Source organism: Anolis sagrei, chromosome 1, assembly GCF_037176765.1.
Source record: "Anolis sagrei isolate rAnoSag1 chromosome 1, rAnoSag1.mat, whole genome shotgun sequence".
Lineage (NCBI taxonomy): Eukaryota > Metazoa > Chordata > Lepidosauria > Squamata > Dactyloidae > Anolis > Anolis sagrei.
In genome coordinates, this window is record NC_090021.1 from 93,683,026 (window position 1) to 93,705,942 (window position 22,917).

The following is a 22,917-nucleotide window of genomic DNA, read 5'->3' on the forward strand; positions in this document are numbered from 1 at the left end:
ATTTCACTGCATTTTCTTTCTCTGTGGCTTGTTGTGGAAACAAAGATTGGTGATAAAGCTTCAGTTGAGACACCTTTTCCCCATGACAATAACTCTTTTCAGGAGTGAATTTACCTTCTGAGGGGTAGATTTCTCTCACTTTCTGTTGTCTCATCCCCATTCTTAATTATGAGTAATTTGTAAGTGGGATGTCTGTAACTTGTGGACCGCTGGGGTGGGGGGTGGGGGGTTGTATAGACAATTGCATTGTCAGGGATATCACACAACTAACATTGTCAACAACTTTAGGCACAGATCCAGTTTGAGCTAATGCACTCATCATTTCCAGTGTAGCGGGTCCTTTGAACTGTATGCAACCATGTCATGTCCACAATGGAGACAAATGAGTCTGCCTCACATTCAATGGCAGGTTAATTACACAGTAGCTTCTGCCTGGGTGGATTCCCATCCCTATCATTTCAATGCTACCCAGAAAGTGGGATAATTGGATAATAAATTAGTTTCCATTGGCCAACTAGTGGGTCAACTAGAGCTAGGATCCAGACTCATTTTCTAGGCAAAGAGTATTCAAGTATAACCAATAAAGCTGTCAGATTTCCTATTCCAACAAAATGTGGTCTGTGCTCATTGCTGCAAGATGCAAAACCACACTCTTCACTTGGTCTTCAAGACACAAAAGCTGACAAGAAACATTACTAATAAATTTCATGTTTTGAGTACTGGTGACTTTCTTCTATGAGAAATCATGGGCCTTCCTTATTAAGATCTTAAAATAGGTTTCTCCCACCTCATAACCCATTACTGATTTAAGCTAATGCAATAACCCTAGGCTTTAATCAGTTCAGCACCCTCCTTGTTATTAGTCATGAGACCACTAATGCTGAGGAAACACTGCAAAACAACAGCCCTCCCTTGAGTGAGGGATATGCACAAGGAGACTAAGAACATTTTCTTGATTTTAGAGGAAAAGTATAAAAAGGAATGTTAGTCTGACCTGTGACACTTTTGCTTCCACAGCAGATTAGGGTTGAATATCCTGTAACTTGAGTTGCTCCTTCAACTTACTCCAATAGGCAGGAAAAAATAAAGACCTTCTGGAGTCCCCACATGGGGGAACAATCCCTAGAAGGTCAGTTGCTAACTCAGCAAAAGGGATGAAGGCTATTATCATTTGCAGAACATACGGAACTGATCAGAAAGGAAAGCACACAACACACTCTCCCAATTAGGAGAGAACTATGTGCAGTCTAGCACATTCTCCCACCAACACATTTGCTCCCTGTCTTCTTTAATGTTGTGACTCCTCCTGGCCCATTTGAATCTGGGGAGTGGTGGTGTATGGACAGGGTGTCATGGAAGAATTTTTACTCACCTATTTCCTCACACATTTCCCTTCATGTTTTTTCACTCTCCAAGTGGGATCTCTGACCTCCCATCACAGATTTGGATGATGGAGAAGAGTTATCAGCTAAGCTGAGCTTCACTCCTCCATTTTCTGTAACCTTGCCATCACAACATTCTGTACTCCCAGACGTGGGGCAGGAGGAAGCAGTGGAAGGCTAAAAACAAAGCAGTCTAAGGTTGAAGTCCCCTTGTGGGGAGAAGGGCGGGATAGAAATGTAATAAATAAATAAATAAATAAATAAATAAAGGACTGATAGTTAAAAGTAAAGTTTTAATAAGGGGTTTTTAAATGCAGGACTGAAAAAAGCCAAGAAAGAGCGAGAAGAGACAAGAAATTATGCAAGAGGACCGGAGTGGCTGCAGTGATGAAGCAGAACAGAAGATGTGTCTTAATTGAAGCAGTAGGCAGGAAAAAGGCTGATCTTCTAGGGAAAAGGGAGTTAACATTTGGATTTCTCCCTTGTTGCCTCATATGCAAGGCTCTGATTTCAAATGCTCAAAGCAAGCTTGAACTCCTTACTAAGAATTACAGCATAACATCAAATGTACTGCTGATTTTTTTTAGCATTTGAAAGATTTATAATTCTATAGAACAACATAGATGCACTTCTATTTTCTGTGAATAAGCATTTTGCTATCTATGGTAGTTTATGTTTGTTTGGCTGGCAAATCTATTAAATTACCTTCAATGTACAGGGGGGGAAAGCAAACCACTAGAAATGAGCCCTTTACATGATTTTTAATTAACTTTTTTCAACAAATACAGGAAAAAACATTTGTAGAAAAGGGTAAATTGCATGGAATGGAAAACAGACAATTAGTTATTCTCATTTCTCCCATGGCCCATCTTCAGTCTAGATCAGGCATGGGCAAACTTTGGCCCTCCGGGTGTATTGGACTTCAACAATCACTCCTATGCATATGGAATCTGTCTCCAAAATTTGCTACAGATTTCTATCTGCTAGATAGAAATGGTGACGTTAGATAGGCAAGTATCAGAACATGTGGAATCCTTAAACGTAATCTACCATTCTCTTCTCTTTCAAAGCAAATGCTTGATTACAGTAGCTTTTTACAAATTTGAAGCACTGCTGTATACTCTCAAAACATAACTAAACTGGGAGAATGGCAGCATACAATTGCAACAAATAAATAAAATAAATAAGAGTAACATCTGGAATTGTTGGAATGGGCAGCCATATTTAACTAAGATTTCAAGTAGTTTAAATGAAGTAAGAGTGGGATCTTAAAGTACAAAGTGTTGGTTTTGACCTTTAAAGCCCTACAGGATAACCTTTTGCTTTACAGTCCAGTCCGCCCCAGACACTGAGGTCCTCTAGGGGCATTTCCTGCAGTCAGTCAGAACCCGACTGGCAGCTGTCACTCAGAGGACTGTTTCATCATTGGCTGCCCCAAGATTGTGGAATAACCTGACTACAAGAACACCAACAGATAAATGATCTGTCAGAATTTAAAAGACAACTGAAGACTTATCCCTTCTGGTAGGCATACCCAGTGTTTTAACTTATGAATATTACCTGCAGGGTGAATTTTAATCTGCATTTATTCTGTGTACATTTGTTATATGCATTTCAATACTGTTTTATTTTGCTGTTTTAACCATTTTGTACCCTACCTCAAGCCACAAGGATAACATACATTATTATTATCATTATCATTAAGATGAAGATAAAACCAGCAGAATACTACACAATGGCAAAATCTTTGCCGTGGCATCAGCTTTCTACAAGGCAACTGCTGATAAGCATCATGTAAGCTGGTTCCCAAGACAAGTGTCTGCTGACCTGAACTTGCTAATCATTTGTCTTTGGAAACAAAATCCGTCTGTTACACAACATGAGATGGGCAATGCCTTACTTGGTGGTTGCCATCTGTGAAATCTTGTCCCAAGTGGGAGGCTCCGACCAACATTTTGGTCCGCATTCCATAATGTGTCTGCTGTGGCAATCAATCCCTGCTTTTACAATTCATCAAGTGTTTTGTCTTTCAGAAATGCCATTTGAGGACAAAATCATTGTTGTGGCTAGACAGGCATGGGCAAACTTTTACCCTCCAGGTGTTTTGGACTTCAACTCCCAAAAATCCCAGCCAGCTTACCGGCTGTTAGGAGTTGAAGTCCAAAACACCTGGAGGGCCGAAGTTTGCTCATGCCTGGGCTAGAATCTAGTTAGCAACTGACAACCTCCTGAAAAGAGGTGTAAATGGTGGTTTTGAAGAATCAGATAAATGGCTGAAGAGTAGACTGGAAAATAGCTGCTGAATGTCAAAGCAAAACACTCATTAACAAGAGGCAACAGACCTCACAATATAGAATGTCTTCCAAAGAATAAGATATTTATGGGGAAGACAGAAACTCTTTACCAATCAGGAGACTTCTCTTATTTCTTGAGCATAATTTTCACATGGGCAAGAAAACACTTATATTCTAGAATTACAGCCTTTCAATAGACCAACAGGTACATAAATGGAGTAATCCATCTCTTTCAAACCACAGCATGTTCTCATCTTTATTACCTAATCACAAAACACATCACTGCTTTATCAAATGAAATTTTAATGACACTCCGCTCTTAGAGGGAAGCTTTAGAAATTACTTTGCAGCAAGCAATAATATTTCTAGAGAGGCCTCTGAGAGCCTGTCCACAGCAGTCAGAAGGAGAGGAATGGACCAAATACCAAGTGCCATTTCTATTCTCAGCATGAAAAACTAGCCTGCTGGGTCTTTTTGACTTCTGTCAATCAAAAAAAAATTCACCACACATTTAAAAAAACCCGTCAGATTATGCAATGCAGACATCTTAGTGAAAGTATCTAACACCTATTTATTTTCTTTCAAAGATTCTAATGGAAACATAGGCCGAACACATACACAATTCTAGTTAGACAAATTCAAAAAGGCTAAAAACACCTGTACCATAGGAAAAGAACTTCAGCCATACCCACTGGTGTGTACCTCTTTACTTCATTTAATTTGACTTATACAACATAGGAAGTTAAGAACAAGTTTCATGTTTTAATTTACACTTAATTCATATAAGAAAATACTAAAGTTCAGCAAAGCTATATACAATCCCTTAAATGGGGAAACATATACATGTAAGAGGCATTCCTGCTGGTAGCCTTTTCAAGGCATTTTGGAGACTCGGAGATACAGCAGCCAGAGAGACTGAGCACAATTATTTCCTCACATGTATCTGTTTCTAATATATTCTCGATAGAGAAGGATATCATCTTTTCCCAGCGGCTGCATTATGCCCTTTGCAGCCTGGATATGAGCGTGAAAGATCTCAATAGATTTTCTGTCAACTTTAGGAGGCTGGACTTCATAAATGTTGTCCTGAGAAAAAGCGGAAATGTGTGTTCTAGAAAAAAAGCAACAAATAGATAAACAAACAAAGGCAGTATTAAATTAAAATCACCTATCAGAGATTCAACTAAAAAAATATTTTACAGACACAGATAATTCTACTGCCTAATTGTGTACATACAAGGTGAGTGAGTGACATCAGCCTTACATGCTTTAGGGATCTATTGTGGTGGACACAAAACCCCTTTTGTGTGAGGCACAGAGGTGAGGCCAACTATCTGTTCTTTATATCCACATCTATAGCTGATTAGAACTACCAGAGGAAATTGATTCCCCGCATTTATTTCAAATGTGTTCAGATATGGTTGTGGGAAAGAAACAGCCCTGGTCACCAACACAGGGAACTAGTCCAAGCCAGTGTGTCCCCACTGGTTCTGCAGAACATTCCAGTGCCATTCAGTACCATTGATCATTATATCCTTCTTGGTCATTTGGTTGATAGAGGACTTAAGGGCACTGTTTTTTAATGAGCCTATTCTCCTTTTGGACTGAATATATCTAGAACAGTGGCTCCCAGACTTTTTTTGCCCAGGGACCACTTGACCAGGGACCACTCTCCACATTAGTACCAAAAGGGTTACGAATCAGTTTTTGGCCAACTTTAGATTTAGTTTAGTTATTTGGGGTGCTGATTCAGAAAATTGCATCAGGTAGACTACATCAGCTCTAGTTTCTGATACAGAACATATGTCATCCAGTAGTCATCCATCTGCCCACCCATGAAAAACTGTATTTAATAAGCCTCAGCACTATAAGAGGGTTTCGCGAGACCAGTTGCTCTCGTTGTAATGGTGTAGTAACAGTGAGGCTGCAGACCATATTTTAGTTTTTGTGGACCACTGGTGGTTCATGGACCACAAGTTGGGAACCACTGATCTAGAAGATAGTGCTGAGGGACTGCTGTGAAGCCTCAGGGCTTCTGCAAATCTTTATGCTCCTGATTTATAGCTAAACATCTGCTTAAACACGAAGGTTTGTGCAAAAAGCTTCTATGTATGTTACATGGCAATGGAGAATTATAATTTATGGTTGTATTTTAACCCTAACTCAATGTTGTTTTTTCACATACCACTTTGGATTTTACTAGCTGTTTTATGCCAGAGCAGTCCTGGAAATTGCAGAGTCCAATTAAAATCTACAAACACAACTCTGAACCATTATTAACGCAAGCGAGGAGGCTCAGAGAGAGGTTTTGAGTATAGACAATGACCAGTACTTACAAATGTATAACCCCATCTAAGTGTTTAGAACAAAGAGGTTGATGACTCTTGACTTGTTTGTGTTGACTCTGCCCCAATTGAACAAACCTAGGAATAGAAATAGAAATAGAAAAAGCACAATAGGAAAGGAACTTCCTGAAATAATGAAGATAACATGTCTCTTGCAGACTTTGTAAGAGTCATACAGCTTTCACGAAGGGACACCAAGTTCCATTAAGGACAGCTAGAACACACAGCCTTATTTTGTGGGTGAGTAATGTTGAAGTTCGGAACTATTTTTTACAAATGTCTACTTTAGTGTTGGCAATTTGAAGATTTGTAAGGCTTCCTTTTCTAAAATGAAAACTACTGACAGCAAAAGAAGATTTAGTCACACATCTAACATACATTTCTAATCTACTTGAAACCATGTAGATCAGCGTTTCTCAACCTGGACGTCGAGATCCCTGGAAAGGGGGGGGGGGGAGTCACAATGGAATGTCAGAGGAGTCATCAAAGACCATCAGAAAACATTTCAGAAAATTTTCTGTTGGTCATGGGAGTTCTGTGTGGGAAGTTTGGCCCAATTCTACTGAATAGTCTTTGATTATAAGTGAACTATAAATCCCAGCAACTACAACTCCCAAATGTCAAGGTCTATTTTCTCCACCAGTGTTCAATTTTGGGAATATTGAGTATTTGTGCCAAGTTTGGTCCAGATTCATCATTATTTGAGTCCACAGTGCTCTCTGGGTACAGGTGAACAACACCTGCAAAACTCAAGGTCAATGCCCACAAAACCTTTCCAGTACTTTCTCTTGGTCATGGGAGTTCTGTGTGCCAAGTTTGGTTTAATTCCATTGTAGGTGGAGTTCCGAATGCTCTTTGATTGTAGTTAAACTATAAATCCCAGCAAATACAACTCCCAAATGACAAAATCAATCCCCCCTCAACCCCACCAGTGTTCAAATTTGGGTGTATCAGGTATTTGTGCCAAATTTGGTCCAGTAAATGAAAATACATATTGCATATCAGGTATTTACATTATGATCACAACAGTGGCAAAATTACAGTCCTGAAGTAGCAACAAAAATAAAGTTATGGTTGGGGGTCACCACAACATGAGGAACTGTATTAAGGGGTCGCAGCCTTAGAAAGGTTGAGAAACACTGGTGTAGATGTATCTTGTGTAACGGACTTCTCCTGAGATAGGAGAATTTATAATGACTGTTAGTTTTACTGATGGGTCTATGGACCGTAATACAATATTATTGTAATGTAAGAGAAATCCCTTGACATTTAATCTATCCTTATATTTCAAGTGGCAAGAAACAATAAATGCAAGGGAATTTTATATGTGTCTTGTCCATAAACATGGTTCATGAAGGAAATGCAAACACAGAATTTTCCCAAGAAGATGTCCACTTAAGACTGTGCTTGAAGTTCTCTAGTGAGGAAACAGAACATACATATCTGTTCATTCATTCTAACCATAGAAAAAGTATGATAACATTTACCTCACCATACAACAGGACAATATAGCCAAATGGGAATATAATAGCTTGATTTTTCTATTTGAAAAAAGTCCTCCCCAGGCTTAAAACAGACACATGAAACCTAAAATCCTGATGAAATTATGGTCATGAATCATAAAATTCATGAGCTGAGAGTCTCTCACTAGAGAAAAAAAACCCACAATATAAGGCATATAAGGTAAGGTCCTTCTAGATCCGGGGAAATTGTTTACATAGTCCCTGGATCTAGGGAAGTTGTTTACTTCTGCTCAGAACCAATATGTATAACAATATCTAAACAGCAGGAGTGGGAAATCTGGTTTGAAATTCTCACTGTAAACCAAGGCCAATACTTAGCTCTCCCTTTTTCTAGCTATACAATTCCTTTAAAAATAATGTTAGTAGAAAAACTCTTGGAGAAATAATAATGTAAAAAAAATATGGAGTAGATGCACAACTTTTTCTACACATACATAAACACAATGCAGGTAAAATATAAAGGTGTCTATAAATCTATTTAATTTATTGACTGTCCTATTGAAAAGCGAGACTTAAATATGCATAAATAAATAAAACCTGTTCATTGTCAACATCATCAACATAACTAGAAACATATTACCTTGTGTATATGCTGAGATCATCTTCTGAAGGAGATTCTGAAAGATTAATCCCATATACATCTTTTACAGGCTGCACTACATTCTGAGGAGGAAGAGAGAGAGAGAGAAATCCCAGTGACAATTAGTCTTAGGCTTCATGCTTATTTAAACATTTATACCTTCTTTCTTTGGAAGGCAAGTTGACTTCCAAAACAGCAACATTAAAAGTTAGTAATAAAACATTGCATGCTAATCATGCAACACAACAGACTCAGCACCCACAAAGAACCACAAATTTGCCTTCAGCAGTTGCTGTCTTTTCAAAAGATGCCAATTTTATATCTCAACTGCTACAAAGATGAGTTCACAGTCTTCTTGAATTGCTGTGCAATCTATCTTCCATAACACAGGCGACAGTAAAGCCTTCATTTGCCTTTGTAGTTAAACTGAGCTGACATAAAAATGGTGCTTTTCAATTCTCAGCAGGTGGTGCTTTTAATGTACATTATTTCAATTAATTTGAAATATGCTGATTAATTAGTTTTATGGAGAAAAAGTGATAGTAAGTGTGTGTGTATGAAAATAAAGGCAAGAAAAAGGAAGACATGCATGCAAATTTTGAACTCTCTGAGATGAAAATGTTTAGAGATGTTATATCATCTGGGGTGAACACTTCACATCCTTTCAGTTTACAAAAGAATTTAGGAAAAAAACAGCTATTTTTGTATGGGATACAGTATACGGGAATAAAACAATGGTCATTTCTTTTGAATTTTCGAATGATTTTATTTCCCTTCACAACAAACTGGAGAATTGTGAAATAAATATAAATAAGTTGCTACACTAAATTATTTTCCAGTGCTGGAGGTGTCAGTATAACAAGCCTTCATCCTTTAATTTTATCCTGCTAAGAAATTCACTGGGCTTTTTTTTCTTTCAAATTCCTGAAATGTTTTTTTATTGTACCTTATATCATTTTTGCAATTGCCCATGACTCATTTTACTCTTCAGTTACAATGTGAGAAGGAGGACAAGGTGAGCTTGCCAGGCAATGGATCAAGACACTTCTGTGCTGTATGGTCAGCAACAGATCAGAAGCTTAAACAGGTAGGCAAAGGCCAGAGATTGTGCAAAGTCAATAGCCAAATAGATAGAAGAGCAACTCAAATAACACTGAGAAGTACCAAAATAAAAGATTCTATCGATCGATCGATCTATCGATCTATCTATCTATCTATCTATCTATCTATCTATCTATCTATCTCTATCTATCTATCTATCTATCTATCTTGTTGACTTGGATACAAAAACTCCACAACAGAATGTGAAGTTTAGAGGTAGAAGGGAGCACTGCTGACTTTCATTGGGAATTTCAGGAGAATAGAGGTTAATTGGGATACTGGACATGGGCAGAGAAATGCCCTCCTTATGGACCGCAGGGACTTTGGATTTATCAGCATGTAGAAATCAGGTGCTAACCTTAAAATGTCTACATCTAAACAAATACAGACAGAGAAATGATATAAATGAGGAAAAGGAAGGAGAATATGGCCAGAAAAAAAAAATCAGGGAGGGACAGAAGAACAAGGAAAGAATAATTCCTCTATTAAGGACCCAGCATGAAGGCAGTGACAAGAAGCAGAGGTAAACAATCTTTCTTGTTGAAGAGGGCCATGGAAGAAGCACTCCCACCCCATTACCCCTCCTTTGCCATAACTGGAGGAGAAAAAAAGCAGCCTCCCCTCCTTCCCTTCTTTTTTTGGCCTGGGAATCATTCAGCTGCACTGTAGGAGAGACAAGAGATGCAGTGTGATTTAAACTTTGGGCACTTGAAGTCTAGTGGAGCGGTGGAAACAGTATCCTATTTTAAACAGAGACTTAAACAGTATTCTTTGCTCTAATGCACAAGACATAATATAAAAATGAACTTGCATCTCACAACTTTACATCCTGTGGCACAAATGCTTAGTATTATGAATTATTTGGATCATTCTGACAACTCTTGGAAATTGTGAATATTCTCCAAACAATAATTTATTGTAGCAATTTTCCTTGTTCTTCTGTCCTCCTTGGGTTTTTTTCCTGGCCATATTTTCATTCCAAGCAGACTATATTCAGACATTGATTGTTGAACAAACTAGCCAGAGTCATGAGATCCCCCTGAGGTTTCCCCCTTTTTCTCCAGCTCAAATGGTATCGTAATTGCCATTCATCCTGCTAGACGTTGTCTGTGTGCATTCCCTCTGCCATTTAAAAATCCAGGCTGCAATTTAAAATGGCTAAGCTCTCTCCAGTTATTGTGTTTTATGAATCTTCATTCACATCCCCAGATATTGAACTATTATAATGATTCTGAAGAGCACAAGAGCATCATTTGGCAAAATTAGTGCTCAGATTTGGAACTTCTTTATTAAACCATATTTCTACATTAACTCAATCCTCGGTTAACCCATTTTTCATTCGTAGCTCAGTTACCTAGATTAATTTAAGAGTCTGATACAAATTAGTCCTTAACAGTAGATATTAAGCTTGCAATCAAATGAGCTATAAAACACTAATTTCAATAGCTTTTTAAGAAATACCTCTCCTTCTGAAGATCCTTTTTCAATTTTTATGGCCTTTATATATTTTTTAGAAAAAATATGATGTTTCTAACTGCTGAATGAAGTATCTCAAATGCACAACACAAGCCAGACATGTATGCCCAAGCTATAATAAATGCAAGTGAAGCACAACTCCAGAAACTACATACAGGTTAAAACTATGACTTACTTCTGTTATTTTGGTATTATCGCCTGTATCTGTGATTTTCACTGGCGTTGAACGCTGAGACACAGCCCCCTCGTCTTCCTTATCTGTCCCAGAATCATCCTCAGAGCTGCTTGACACAGCCTCTTCGCTGGGGGGTGGGGGAGCACTAGCTGCTGTTTTACGCTGCAGAACAGTTTCTTCTCTGTTACTTTTGTTCCTAGAACCATAGAATCATAGGGTTGGAAGAGACCTTGTGGGCCATCCAGTCCAACCCCCTGCCAGGAAGCAGGGAAACTGCATTCAAAGCATCCACAACAGATGGCCATCCAGCCTCAGTTTTAAAGCCTCCAAAGAAGGAGCCTCCTCAAGAGGGTTAACAAGAAGTTGTCCCAAGAAAATAAGAGGAATTATGCATTAGTTTCTGTCACTAAATAACAATTAATCATTAGCAAGGCAAGGGAAAGACATTGCAAATTCTGTCTCTTAGGTGAACCCAATATTTAGCTTTGTCTAGATTCCCCATTAAGAGGTTAGGAGTGAGGTAGGATTGAATGCTCCCTTTCTTATGTTGGTTTCTTGCGTTTACATGGCCTCTGTTTATGACAGCACAGGCCTCAGAAAATCCTGACCAGGAAAGAAAAGTAATTTGCGCAGAGATGGGAAGTAACAGATTAAAGTAATGCTTGAATGGAACAAAAACAACAACAACAACAACAACAACAACAACAACAAAAACAAGGCCAGAGTAAAGGTATCTTTCTAAAGCAGTGGTTCCCAACCTGTGGTCCTTGGACCGCCAGTGGTCTGCAAGAACTAAAGTATGGTTCGCAACCTCACCATTACTACACCGTTGCAATGAGAGTAACTGGTCTCATGAAACCCTCTTATAATGCCAGGGCTTATTAAATATGGTTTTCTGTGGGCGAGGAGATGGTGACTACTGGATGGCATATGTTCTGTATCAGAAACTAGAGCTAATGTAGTCTATCCAATGCAGCTTTCTGAATCAGCACCCCAAATAACCAAATCAAATCTAAAGTTGACCAAAAACTGATTTGTAACCCTTTTGGTACTAATGTTGGAGAGTGTTCCCTGGTCAAAGTGGTCCCTGGTGAAAAAAATGTTGGGAACCACTGTTCTAAAGTACTGTGAAACTGTTTGCGTTTTACTATTATCAATCACTACACAAGACTCTTTGAACTTTGTTATTCTGTTGTGGACACTGACTACCACATCTTAAACTGAGCTATAAAAACATCAGAGTATAAACACCCAATTATGCTACAAATACAACAGAGGAAGTCTTTCAAGATACTTTGCTAAACAAAGTCAGTCATTTGCTAATACTTACTGTAGAATCCTGGAAAACAATAAATTGTCAGCTAGTGAACAATATGTAGCTCCAGACCAGGAGAAGAACATTTTGATACCATTACACTTTGGAAAAAAAACCATAAAAAATTGGTGCTGTTATAAGGAAATAATACAACTGAACCAGGCTACTGCTTCTAAAATATTAGGCATAAAGTTTCGATTTAGGATTCTGAGAAAAGATAGTCTTATTGATTTTATGCACATACTGAAGTAATTTCTTCCTTAGAAATACAGAATGTGCTCTTAGCAAATAGGGTCTGAGAGACAAACAAGAGGGAAGTAATAATGAAACTGCATCTGGATGTTCCTTAAAGAAAAAAATTGCAACCAGAAATCGTAGAGGACAAATTTAAGGAATCTGAACAATCAAAAGGACAAGGAGTTCTTGTATTTCAAACATAGCAATCATAAAGATACAAAAGGGAACCATTTTTTACACAGCATTACAAAAATTCAAGAATAACTGGAAAAAGCAATACAAGTTCAGCGATGTCCCAGCACAAAGTGAAAGCCATTTACTACAGTTGACCATAGAACTTATTGTTTCCACTGCTTGCTACCGGTAATGGATTCTTTTTGGAAAGTGACCTTACTTTTACATACAAGGAAGAAGTCTCAGATCAACTAAAATGAAAATGGAAAATATAAAACACATCTGAACAACGCTACTGCAACATATATCATCAGTAATCTGGTTATGAAGGAATGTGTGTAGACGCTACCATATTTCTGACCTCCAACTATCAGAAGGCAATTTATATACAAAGGGCAGCACACAAAAAGGGAACAGATTTGCCTTTTTCAGACACCATAAAGAGAAACAAGAGCAACAGGAAACATTGTTACTGATCTCTCTTCTATAGAAACAGGAAGTGAATCATTACTGTACTTCAACAAATAATTAAATAACAACGAAATAATGTGCCAACCATTTATAATAAGAGTAATAGTAATAGTAATAATAATAATACTTTATTTATACCCCGCCCTGAGTCCCCTTTGGGGTGAGAAGGGCAGGGTATAAATATAGTTAATAATAAATTTGTACCCCACCCCATCTCTCCATGGGGGCTCAGGGCAGCTTCCAATACAACAGGCAAACACTCAATGTCTATATCAAATGAAAACCGTAAAAATGTAAACAAATAACAATACTAAACATTATACACTAAATTAAAATATGCAATTATATGAAATAAAACCATTAAAAGCCAGCTGAGGTAGTGTCATAAGGGAAGGACTATTGATGAGACAAGCATAGTTTTTTTTCTTTAGTTTTTTTTTTTGCAAGTTCAGTTTGCATTGTAAAATTAAAGTAGGGATGCTAGCATAAAAGAACATTTACTAGAGTGGGGCTTAGTTTTCCTCCTCCCTGTCAATTTCCTTTTGCAAATGTAGCTCTAATAACCTATACTTCTCCTTCTCCTTCCCTGCTTCAAAGATTGTAGGCAAGCCCATTTGATGGACAGAGATGAACACCCTCAAAAGGGAAGGATTGCAAATATGAAATAAGATGTGAGAAGGGTGAAACTCCTTCCCCTTCTACTTTTTAATTTATGTTCTTCACAATGTTAACTTGCAATGCCACTAGAAAAGATGGATATTTTGATGTAAACATAAAAACATCATCTTCTAGCAAGACCAGTCAAATTTCTTATCAACATTCATATTAAGAAAATTGGATCTGTGATTCCAGGCATCGACCAATCCTCCTGTTGACTGATAAACTAATATTCTGGCTCAGTGTTGGAATCATTGGGATAGGTCAAGATCCACAAGCTGGCTGTCTTCTAGCATGGTCCCCCGTCACTCAATTAATTCAATTAATTAATTATCACTCAATTGATTCAATCTGTAAGATTTCAACTCACTAACTAACAATTCCTACCTTTTCTTCCCGGGCTACACTGGTGTACACACACGGGCCCCTGGAAGAATGCCACGCCAACCATTATAGAGAAGGATGCCCAGCTGCTCCATCACACCGCAGACTGCAAATTGCTTTCACGTTAAGTCATGTGGCTTATTCATTTTATCAATTTAGAGAATAAAAGGCAATGATGGAAAACAAACTGGCCAGAAAGGCATAATAGAACCGTGACCTTCTTTTCCTCTGTTCTCTTGTTGACATCTTTGAGGTTTTCTTAATCCAAGATCCTGGATTGAGGATCTAAAGCAGGGGTCCTTAAACTAAGGCCCTGGGCCTGCATATGGCCCTTCAAGGTCATTTTCCCGGCCCTCACTCAGGGTCAACCTAAGTCTGAAATGAATTGAAAGCACACACCAACAACAACAATCTTATCTCATCAGCCAAAAGCAGCCCACACATCCCATTGAAATACTAATAAGTTTATATTTGTAAAAATTGTTCTTCATTTTAATTATTGTATTGTTTTAAAGTGTTTTTTGCACTACAAATAAGATATGTGCATAGGATTTCATTAAGTTGGTTTTTTTTATTATAATCTGGCCCTCCAATAGTTTGAGGGATTGTGACCTGGCGCTCTGTTTAAAAAGTTTGAGGACCTCTGATCTAAAGTAACATTGTTCTGTGTGCATTCTACCAATGCACCTTCCCAAATCTTATCTACAGATTATACAAGAAGAAGACATTGGCCGTTTTGATTGATAAAGCTAATGTGGTGATTTCATATAATTATGCCAAGCATTAATGTAGAATTAAACAAATAAAACAACATATGTAAAAGGATATAAAACGATTGATTTTCTTACCCCAAAACTGATTTTCCAGTTTCATCAGGTTTACGTACAGTAAATGGGCTGGGATCAATGCCAATGTTCTTAGGCATAAAATCTCTGAAGAAGAAAAAAGGAAGGGGGGAATCAGTAATTCAAAAGTTCAGTTACCTCTATGAAAACAGTTTCTTATCAAACAGAACGAACAGTTACATCAGACACAATGTTAAGAGTCAGTGTGTATTAAAATATTTGAGGGGTTCAGACGTCAGCTTTACTTATAATCTTTGCAGGTCATTCTTCATGTTTCAGGAGCCCCCGGTGGCACAGTGGGTTAAACCCCTGTGCTGGCAGGACTGAAGACCGACAGGTCGCAGGTTCGAATCCGGGGTGAGGCGGATGAGCTCCCTCTGTCAGCTCCAGCTCCTCATGCGGGGACATGAGAGAAGCTTCCCACAAGGATGATAAAAACATCAATTCATCCAGGCGTCCCCTGGGCAACGTCCTTGCAGACGGCCAATTCTCTCACACCAGAAGCGAAGTTAATACATTTAATGTCTGATTTTTTTCCTGTTGTATTTACTTTGTTATCAGTTGTTTTGGGTTCCACAATAAGATACAAATCAATCAATCTCTGCCTAAATTACTTTACAAAGCTGTAATGAGGGGAAAAATCAGGAGGACAGCCATGCATACTACCTTGAGCTCCATAAAGAGAAGGTAGGACAGACACTGATGAAAGAAATTACTCTGTACCCAAAAATAAAGTAGAAATAAACCAAATTATGTATTATGAAGACATTGCTAAAATACATATTCAGTGCATAAACCAACATTTGTTGTAGTTTAAATTAATAAATATTGGCAATGTAAAAAAATATGAAAGAACTTCAAGTGAATAATACACACTGGTGTAAAGTTGGAGGGGGAGGGGAAAAATTATAGTTAACGTAAGAAATGTTCAAAGTGAGCTTGGGCTAAGAGTATTAAGAGTATCACCTCACAACCTCTGAGGATGCTTACCATAGATGCAGGTGAAACGCCAGGAGAGAATGCCTCTAGAACATGGCCATATAGCCCGAAAAAACCTACAACAACCCTAAGAGTATTAATCTTTGGCTAAATGTCTCAAAGGCCCACTATTCTATATTTATGAAATGGTGTTGTTCTATATAAGAAACACAAGACAGGATTCAGTTCTTTATAGCTGAGCAACATGAACAGGTGACTGCACACATTCTCAAATGAACAGCATCTGAAAATAGTTCTACAGTAGAGGCTGGGTACATATCAGGATCAGCATCCAAATTATCCTATTGTGTCTGTTGGTGCACAAGCTCCCTCAAGGAAGAGGCTAGACAATGGAATGTGGAGTTATTGCATTAATTCAAGGCTACAGAAACAGAGTTGCACGTGTGGTTTCTTTGTGCATGACTGCATATGTGCAATATGTGTTCTTGTCTATTATCCATGGTCACAAATTTAGTTGTGCGTGAAGATGTGCACTCACATTTGGTTGCAGATGGGTGTGAATTTTAACAGCCCTCCTGTATAAGTCTGCAAATGGAATATATGTTACTTAATGAAAGATTTTTTTAAATGGCTTTTGAAATTACAGGGGCAGATTCAAAATTACACGTGCAAAAATAAAATAGTCATACCGTGTTGAATTCGTCATCGCCAAGCAAAAAGTTTCATCAAAACTGCTAAGTTCATAAGGCCGAAAAAATTCATTATGAATATCAACTTCTTCATCAAACTTATGAAATTTCTTCACCATTAGCTTCCTTCTATTTTCAGCACATATCACTAAAACAAACACACAGAAAAACATCTAATTCCAAAGAAAATCTCTTATAAGCAATTACATCTTGCAATTACAAGAAGTATGCATATATGTTCAGCCGCAGGGAGAGGTGGGTAATAATAAATGTATCATCATCATCACCATCATCATTACACACACCACACCCACAAGCATTTAAAGTCTTTTAAACAGGCAATTAAAGTACTGTGAACTGTAAATTGTTCTGCATTTCAACATCTTTACATTAATTTTCCTGACTAATCTCAGCAGGGGGTATGAGAAAAAAACCAGGAGCCCCCGGTGCACCATTTTATGTCACTGATTTGATACAGGTATTCCTAAACAACTCTTATTTGTATAGGCAAACATGTTATTTATTTATACTCAGGGGGGGGGGGTCTAACTAAAGTGGCTTTAAAAAGTGAGGAGTGCGAAAAGCAGAGCTGTAATCCTTAAAAGGCAGCAGCACATAGCATAATATGCTATGACTGAATGGAGACTGATCCCTCAGTAAACACTAGTGTCTATTGGGATTCAGCTGCATTCAGGACTGGCTTTACTGACCACTGTCAACATCCCAACCAGAGTCTTTGAAGGCTCTACTACTGATACTAATACTTCAAGCTTATGTACCAACTGCACCTGTTCCTTGAGATGTCAGATGTGGCCATGATAGTACATGTCTGAGTTACATTTCATTTAGACTACTGTAAAATGCTGTATTTAGGGCCATCTCCAAAGAATGTTTGGTAACTTTAGCTGATCCGAAGAGTTGCAGCAGATTGCTAACTGGGGCTTTTAAAACAGAAATGTTTAAAGAACAAACTTGGGGGTGGGCTATACTGTTTTACCTGAACTGTTCTTATCTTTTTAAAGGGCATTTTATTCTTGCACTGTGGTCTGAATGTAGTATTATAATTAGTTTAATGCTATTTTATTATTTCTACCTTGTATATTTTCAACTTTTTTTTAAGTGTGAGTGAGTTTGAGTCCCCATCTTGAAGGAAAAATAAATAATTAACAACAACATTTTAGGTAAGAGGACTATTTTGTTTTATGCAATTATGATTTTTAATGAATTTTTATGTTGCTGTTGTAAAAAAAATTGTGCTCATTCTTTTAAATAAGTAAAAAAATGTAACTTACCTTCATCATAAGGGAGTGGTAAGTATTTCAGTACACCTGGAGTCCACCAGAAAGTGTAGCTTAGGAATAAAACAAAAAGTATAATCTTTAATTCTAAAAAAAGTTCTGAAAGATCTCTTGCAGCTGCATACATCAGTCTGTCTCTTTTGAAACCCATTGTGCTCTGAACTGCCTCTCATAACAACTGTATGATGTATGTACTCCTTTTAAATTTTCCCTCAATATCCACTGCTCTAATTCTTATAATCTACTCAAACTAAGAGTGCATCTGCGCATTCTAGAATGAATGCAGTATGGCACCACTTTAACTGTCATGGCTCAATGCTATGGAATCACGGGAGCTACAGTTTGGTAAGGCACCAATACTCTTAGGTAAAGAAGGCTTTCGACTCATGTTTGCCTGATTTGTCAGAAAAAATAGGTTTTTTAATGGTTGTTGTGATGGTTCTAGCCCATGTGGCCAGAACTGAGCACAGCCTCCAAAAATGCCAAATGATGAGAAAAAGCCTAAATATACCTCTATCTGTTGTCTGTCTTGTCATTGTATAATGGGCATTGAACGTTTGCCATATATGTGTTCTGTGATCCGCCCTGAGTCCCCTTTGGGGTGAGAAGGGCTGAATATAAGTAGTGTAAATAAATAAATATTTTTGTTTGATCAGTTTTACTCCATTTGCATCTTATCTGAGTTGCTTATAGCTCTTTCTATAACATTTTAAAGAAACACTTCTTAATAAAACCAGACAACACAAATTTCTGAACATTTAGGTTTCATCTTGAGTTCTGAAATATACACCTAGACAGATTATTAAAAAAACGAAGTTAAACATTCAGATCTTTATCCCCACTATATAATCCTCTCAAATGTGCTAGGATCCTCCCACTTAGAAGGTGTAGTGCTTTCACAAATGCTTAAAAAAATGTATATTTAGGGCACATGAAAATTGTCTTTGAGCTCTTAAATTATCTGCATATTTTATAGAGCCATAACTACCTTCGCCTTGTCTGAAGAAGATTCATTGTGTCCTTCTGGTGCAAGTAGAAATCAGTAGGAAGCTCCCAGAGGTGAGGCTTCCCTTCTTCAGGCTGAAATACTCCCAGGAAAAGATTAATTGAATCTTGCCTATCAGCATCTAGAAGAGATATAATCACAATTTTGAAATTTCATTTACAACGCACATACACACAAGCAATTGATTTATTTATTTTTACTTTTTCTAGCAAGGGAAGGCCAATGGATGTCCCTCAGATGTTTTGGACTACAACTGTCATGCACCAGTCAATTCAGACAATTATTATGGGGTTCAAATTTCAAACATCTGGAGTTTGCTCACTTCCATATGCCCCCAACAAGGGAGGAAAACATAAACCACCATTCGACCTGTTAGCTTCCCATCTTGAAATTGTTATTTTCAATTATTTGCTAGCTTTAGACTAAGACGTAGCCCCAGATTCTACCAACCTAGCAGTTCAAAAACATGCAAATGTGAGTAGTTCAATTGGTACCACTCTGGCGGGAAGGTAATGGTGCTCCATTGCAGTCATGCCAGCCATATGACCTAGGAGATGTCTATGGACAATGCTGGCTCTTTGGCTTAGAAATGGAGATGAGCACCACGCCCCGAGTCGGACACAACTAGACTCAATGTCACAGGGAAACCTTTACCTTTACCTTTAGACTAAGACATAGATGTATCATATATCACATTTCAAGTACTAATGATGGTTTAGTCTTCTCCATCTTCTTCTGCTTAGTCAAACCTTGCTGGGAGAGGAAAAACTGCAGCAAAGGTTTCTGCCACTGAAAAAACCCCAGGTGGAATCTTCTCCTTACACACACAGAGTCAACTGTCTCACAACTATCATCCCAGGGATGCTAGAAATGTTGTTTTAAAAAAGTGAGGAGGGGAATTGGAATGAAAAAGATAAGCCTCACCTCAGTGCATCTGTAACCCTCTTTCCTCCACCTATCATTCATTTCAGCTCTCATTTCATTTAGGGTATTTTGCTTTGGAACCCATCTCTCTCAAAGAAAAGAGAGACATTCCAACATGAAATCATAGAATTAGTCAAGAATAAGACTGGGGAAGTGCATACATTAAGGCCTTCCCCAAAATTTAAATGAGATTTTGTTTTTAACAAAATTGGCCTAAAATGTTCACCACGGAACATGAGGGTCAATTTTCCTACATCACCCATTTGTCTGATTTAGGTGCAAATGCAACCATTATTTTAAACATGAAGTGAAATAGACATTGTTTTCTGATGTGCTTCCTATTTTAAAAGAACCAACAACAGCCTTGTCCCCACGCCACTCTCACCACAAACATGAGCAAATCCCACCAGTGAACTCTGAAAGGCATTTTGGACCAAAAATAGTTTTTAAAAATGGGAATGGATGATCTAGCAACGCAGTATGGCTCTCAATGTCCCTGCAGGACAACAGAACTAGCTAACTTCTGACTATTGTCCACCCTGGGATTAAGACTACATTACATCAAAAGTTGCATCACAGTTTGTAAAAACACACAAAACTGAAAAATTCAATTGGCATTATATATATAGGAAAAAGATAGCAGCACGTCAATAAACAAGTGTTGCCTCAAAGCATTAGTGTTGACTGCTCAAGTGAAATTAGGCTACCAAACTAATTGTTTCCAATAGACAAACAGAACAATGCTTTCAAAATTTTATTTCATTAAAAAGAAACCATGCAAATTGAAACATGGACAAAAACGGTTGTAGTTCTCACTTAGCAACAGATCCAGAAAGTAAACACTACACTTAGAAAAATCCCGCAGAGCCATTTAAAAAATAGTCATTGTATCTACGTGTGGTATAGCACATTTTTTGTATGCTGTTTGTAGAAAGAGACATAACCAGAGCTAATGAGCCGCAGTAATTGAATTTGCCGAAACACTTCAGTGCCCCCACAAACCCTCAAATACCAGGCGTAGTGTGACTAGAACGGAGTGCACTAGGTTTAACAAGATGAAATAATCAGATCACTGGCTTAAAGAGAAATTGATAGCCCAGCCCTGTTTCTGAGTAAATGAACTGTTTTAGATTCCAGAAATCTCTAACATGAAATGTGGTATTATTAACATTTCAAATTTGCAGTGATCATTGCTCTTTCTATACAGATCAGAAATGCCACTTTAAAATTGGCTCCTCCAATTTATTTGACAACATTAAGTCAAAGAACTCACATTTATAATGTTTGTTAGAATGATCACATTTTCAACATTGCTGTCTATTTGGAAAGGACACTTTTAAAAATAAGATCAACAGAAACAACACCATTCCTTGTTTAAATAGTTCCAGTGCAACAATATGGGTTTTCTTGATTTGGCATCAACCATTTTTCAATATCCACCTTACACTTGGAAAGCCACAAACCCTTGAAAGGCATCACTATCTCTAGTGATGAACAAACTCCATTTTGCTTAATTTGGGATCGGCATGATATTAATAAAAGAACTATTTTATTATCACTCATTCTAACCTATATGTGTTGCATTTCTTCTGTGAAATTCTGTCTACCACATTCTAAGAAGCAAGTTTGAAAATAGTAGGCAGACTGTATTGTCAAAGGCTTTCATGACCGGAATCACTGGAGTGTTGTGCGGTTTCCGGGCTGTATTCCACTTGCTTGAATACCATCAGATCCTCTGAAGATACCAGCCACAGATGCAAGTGAAACATCAAGAGAAAATGATGCCAGAATATGGCCATACAGCCCGGACACCACACAACACTCCAGTGGGCAGACTGCTTTTCCCTTTTGGATATTTTCAGCTAAAATGTGAGGGTAAGAAGACACAAGAGAAGATCCTCTTGGCTATGAGCCACTTCACTTGTTGAATCTCTCCCCTAGAAGCCACGACTGGTGCCAGTGTTGGTTTCTTTTTCATGCCAGGTGAATATAAGGCTTTTTACTGAAGCTTTTGGTATTTAATTTCCTTTTGAACATGTTTTTAGAATTCTTTTTGCTTTTTAAAGCTCTGCCTGAATTAAGTATTTCATGTTTTTATCTTGTACAAATTATTTATTTATTGTAATTTAGAATTGTTGAAATTATGTCATTTGACTTGAAATGTCCTGATAAAGGTAAAGGAACAGAAATATTTTAAATAAATAAACAAACAAACCAAAGGTTCATCTAGCTGTGAACCACTGTGCTGCTACTGCAGCATTATAACACCAATGTTCTTCCCCTTAGGCCTTAATGCAATATCTATGCTACTTATTTTGAAGTTTGGCCTGACCCAAATATTTTGTATGCTGTCACCATCTTAGCTTGACCTAATTTCAGCTTTATCATAAAATTCAAAAACCACTAGGTGGCTAGTTGTTGAAGTTCTTTTTTAAAAAATAGTTCTCATTTTGTTAAGACTGACTGCTGTTGGTAATTACTAAAACACATCAAGGGGGATATTTAAGCAGGGATTCGTAGCAAGCAATGGCCGGGGGGGGGGGGGGGGAGGCTGCAGAAGGAGAAGACATTTTGCCTGAAAGGCAGTGCAATTTACCTGAAAAAGCATTACTGTAGTATCTTGAAAGAGTTTGCATAATATCTTTAGAATGCTGGGTCCAGGGTGCGATCTTTCTGTAGGTTTTTACTCGGTGAACAAGCTGAGAACCACCATACTGGAGAGACAGGGTATCCCCATGATCTTCATACAATTCTTCAAATAATCTAAACCAGAGAGAATACTGTGAAGAATTCCAACATGGGGAACACAGCTTACTATTGACCATTTCCTAGGCATGCAAGAACACATCATGACACAGAGCTAAATTTCAGAAGCGAGGTGATGTGACACGGTGAGTCCGGGGTTGTAATAATTTAATAATAATATTATTATTATGTCTTTATTCAGTTTCATTTGATACACCAGGCACAATTTCTTTTTAGTTTGGATGATTTTGCCAGAGTGACTCATGCCTTAATCACCACTCACTTAAACAAATGCAATGTTTTCTTGGGACTCCCTAATGAAAAATGTGGTGGGTAGACCTTTTGTATTCCATATTA

General features: G+C 37.8%; 1 protein-coding gene across 2 annotated transcripts in view; it reads right to left on the minus strand.

Moving 5' to 3' along the window:
• Positions 1–2,128: 2,128 nt before the first annotated feature.
• The window catches only part of FIG4 (FIG4 phosphoinositide 5-phosphatase), a 71,837-nt gene continuing 51,048 nt past the window's right edge, over positions 2,129–22,917 (minus strand). For both annotated transcript variants that reach the window (XM_060753157.2, XM_060753159.2), the window contains 9 exons: positions 22,412–22,578; positions 18,874–19,012; positions 17,880–17,938; positions 16,588–16,735; positions 14,963–15,046; positions 10,877–11,072; positions 8,125–8,207; positions 6,013–6,099; positions 2,129–4,787 (listed from right to left, as the gene is read on the minus strand). In XM_060753157.2, the coding sequence (XP_060609140.2) occupies positions 4,610–4,787; positions 6,013–6,099; positions 8,125–8,207; positions 10,877–11,072; positions 14,963–15,046; positions 16,588–16,735; positions 17,880–17,938; positions 18,874–19,012; positions 22,412–22,578 (1,141 nt within the window). In that variant the 3' untranslated portion in view covers positions 2,129–4,609. The remainder of the gene's footprint in view (positions 4,788–6,012; positions 6,100–8,124; positions 8,208–10,876; positions 11,073–14,962; positions 15,047–16,587; positions 16,736–17,879; positions 17,939–18,873; positions 19,013–22,411; positions 22,579–22,917) is intronic.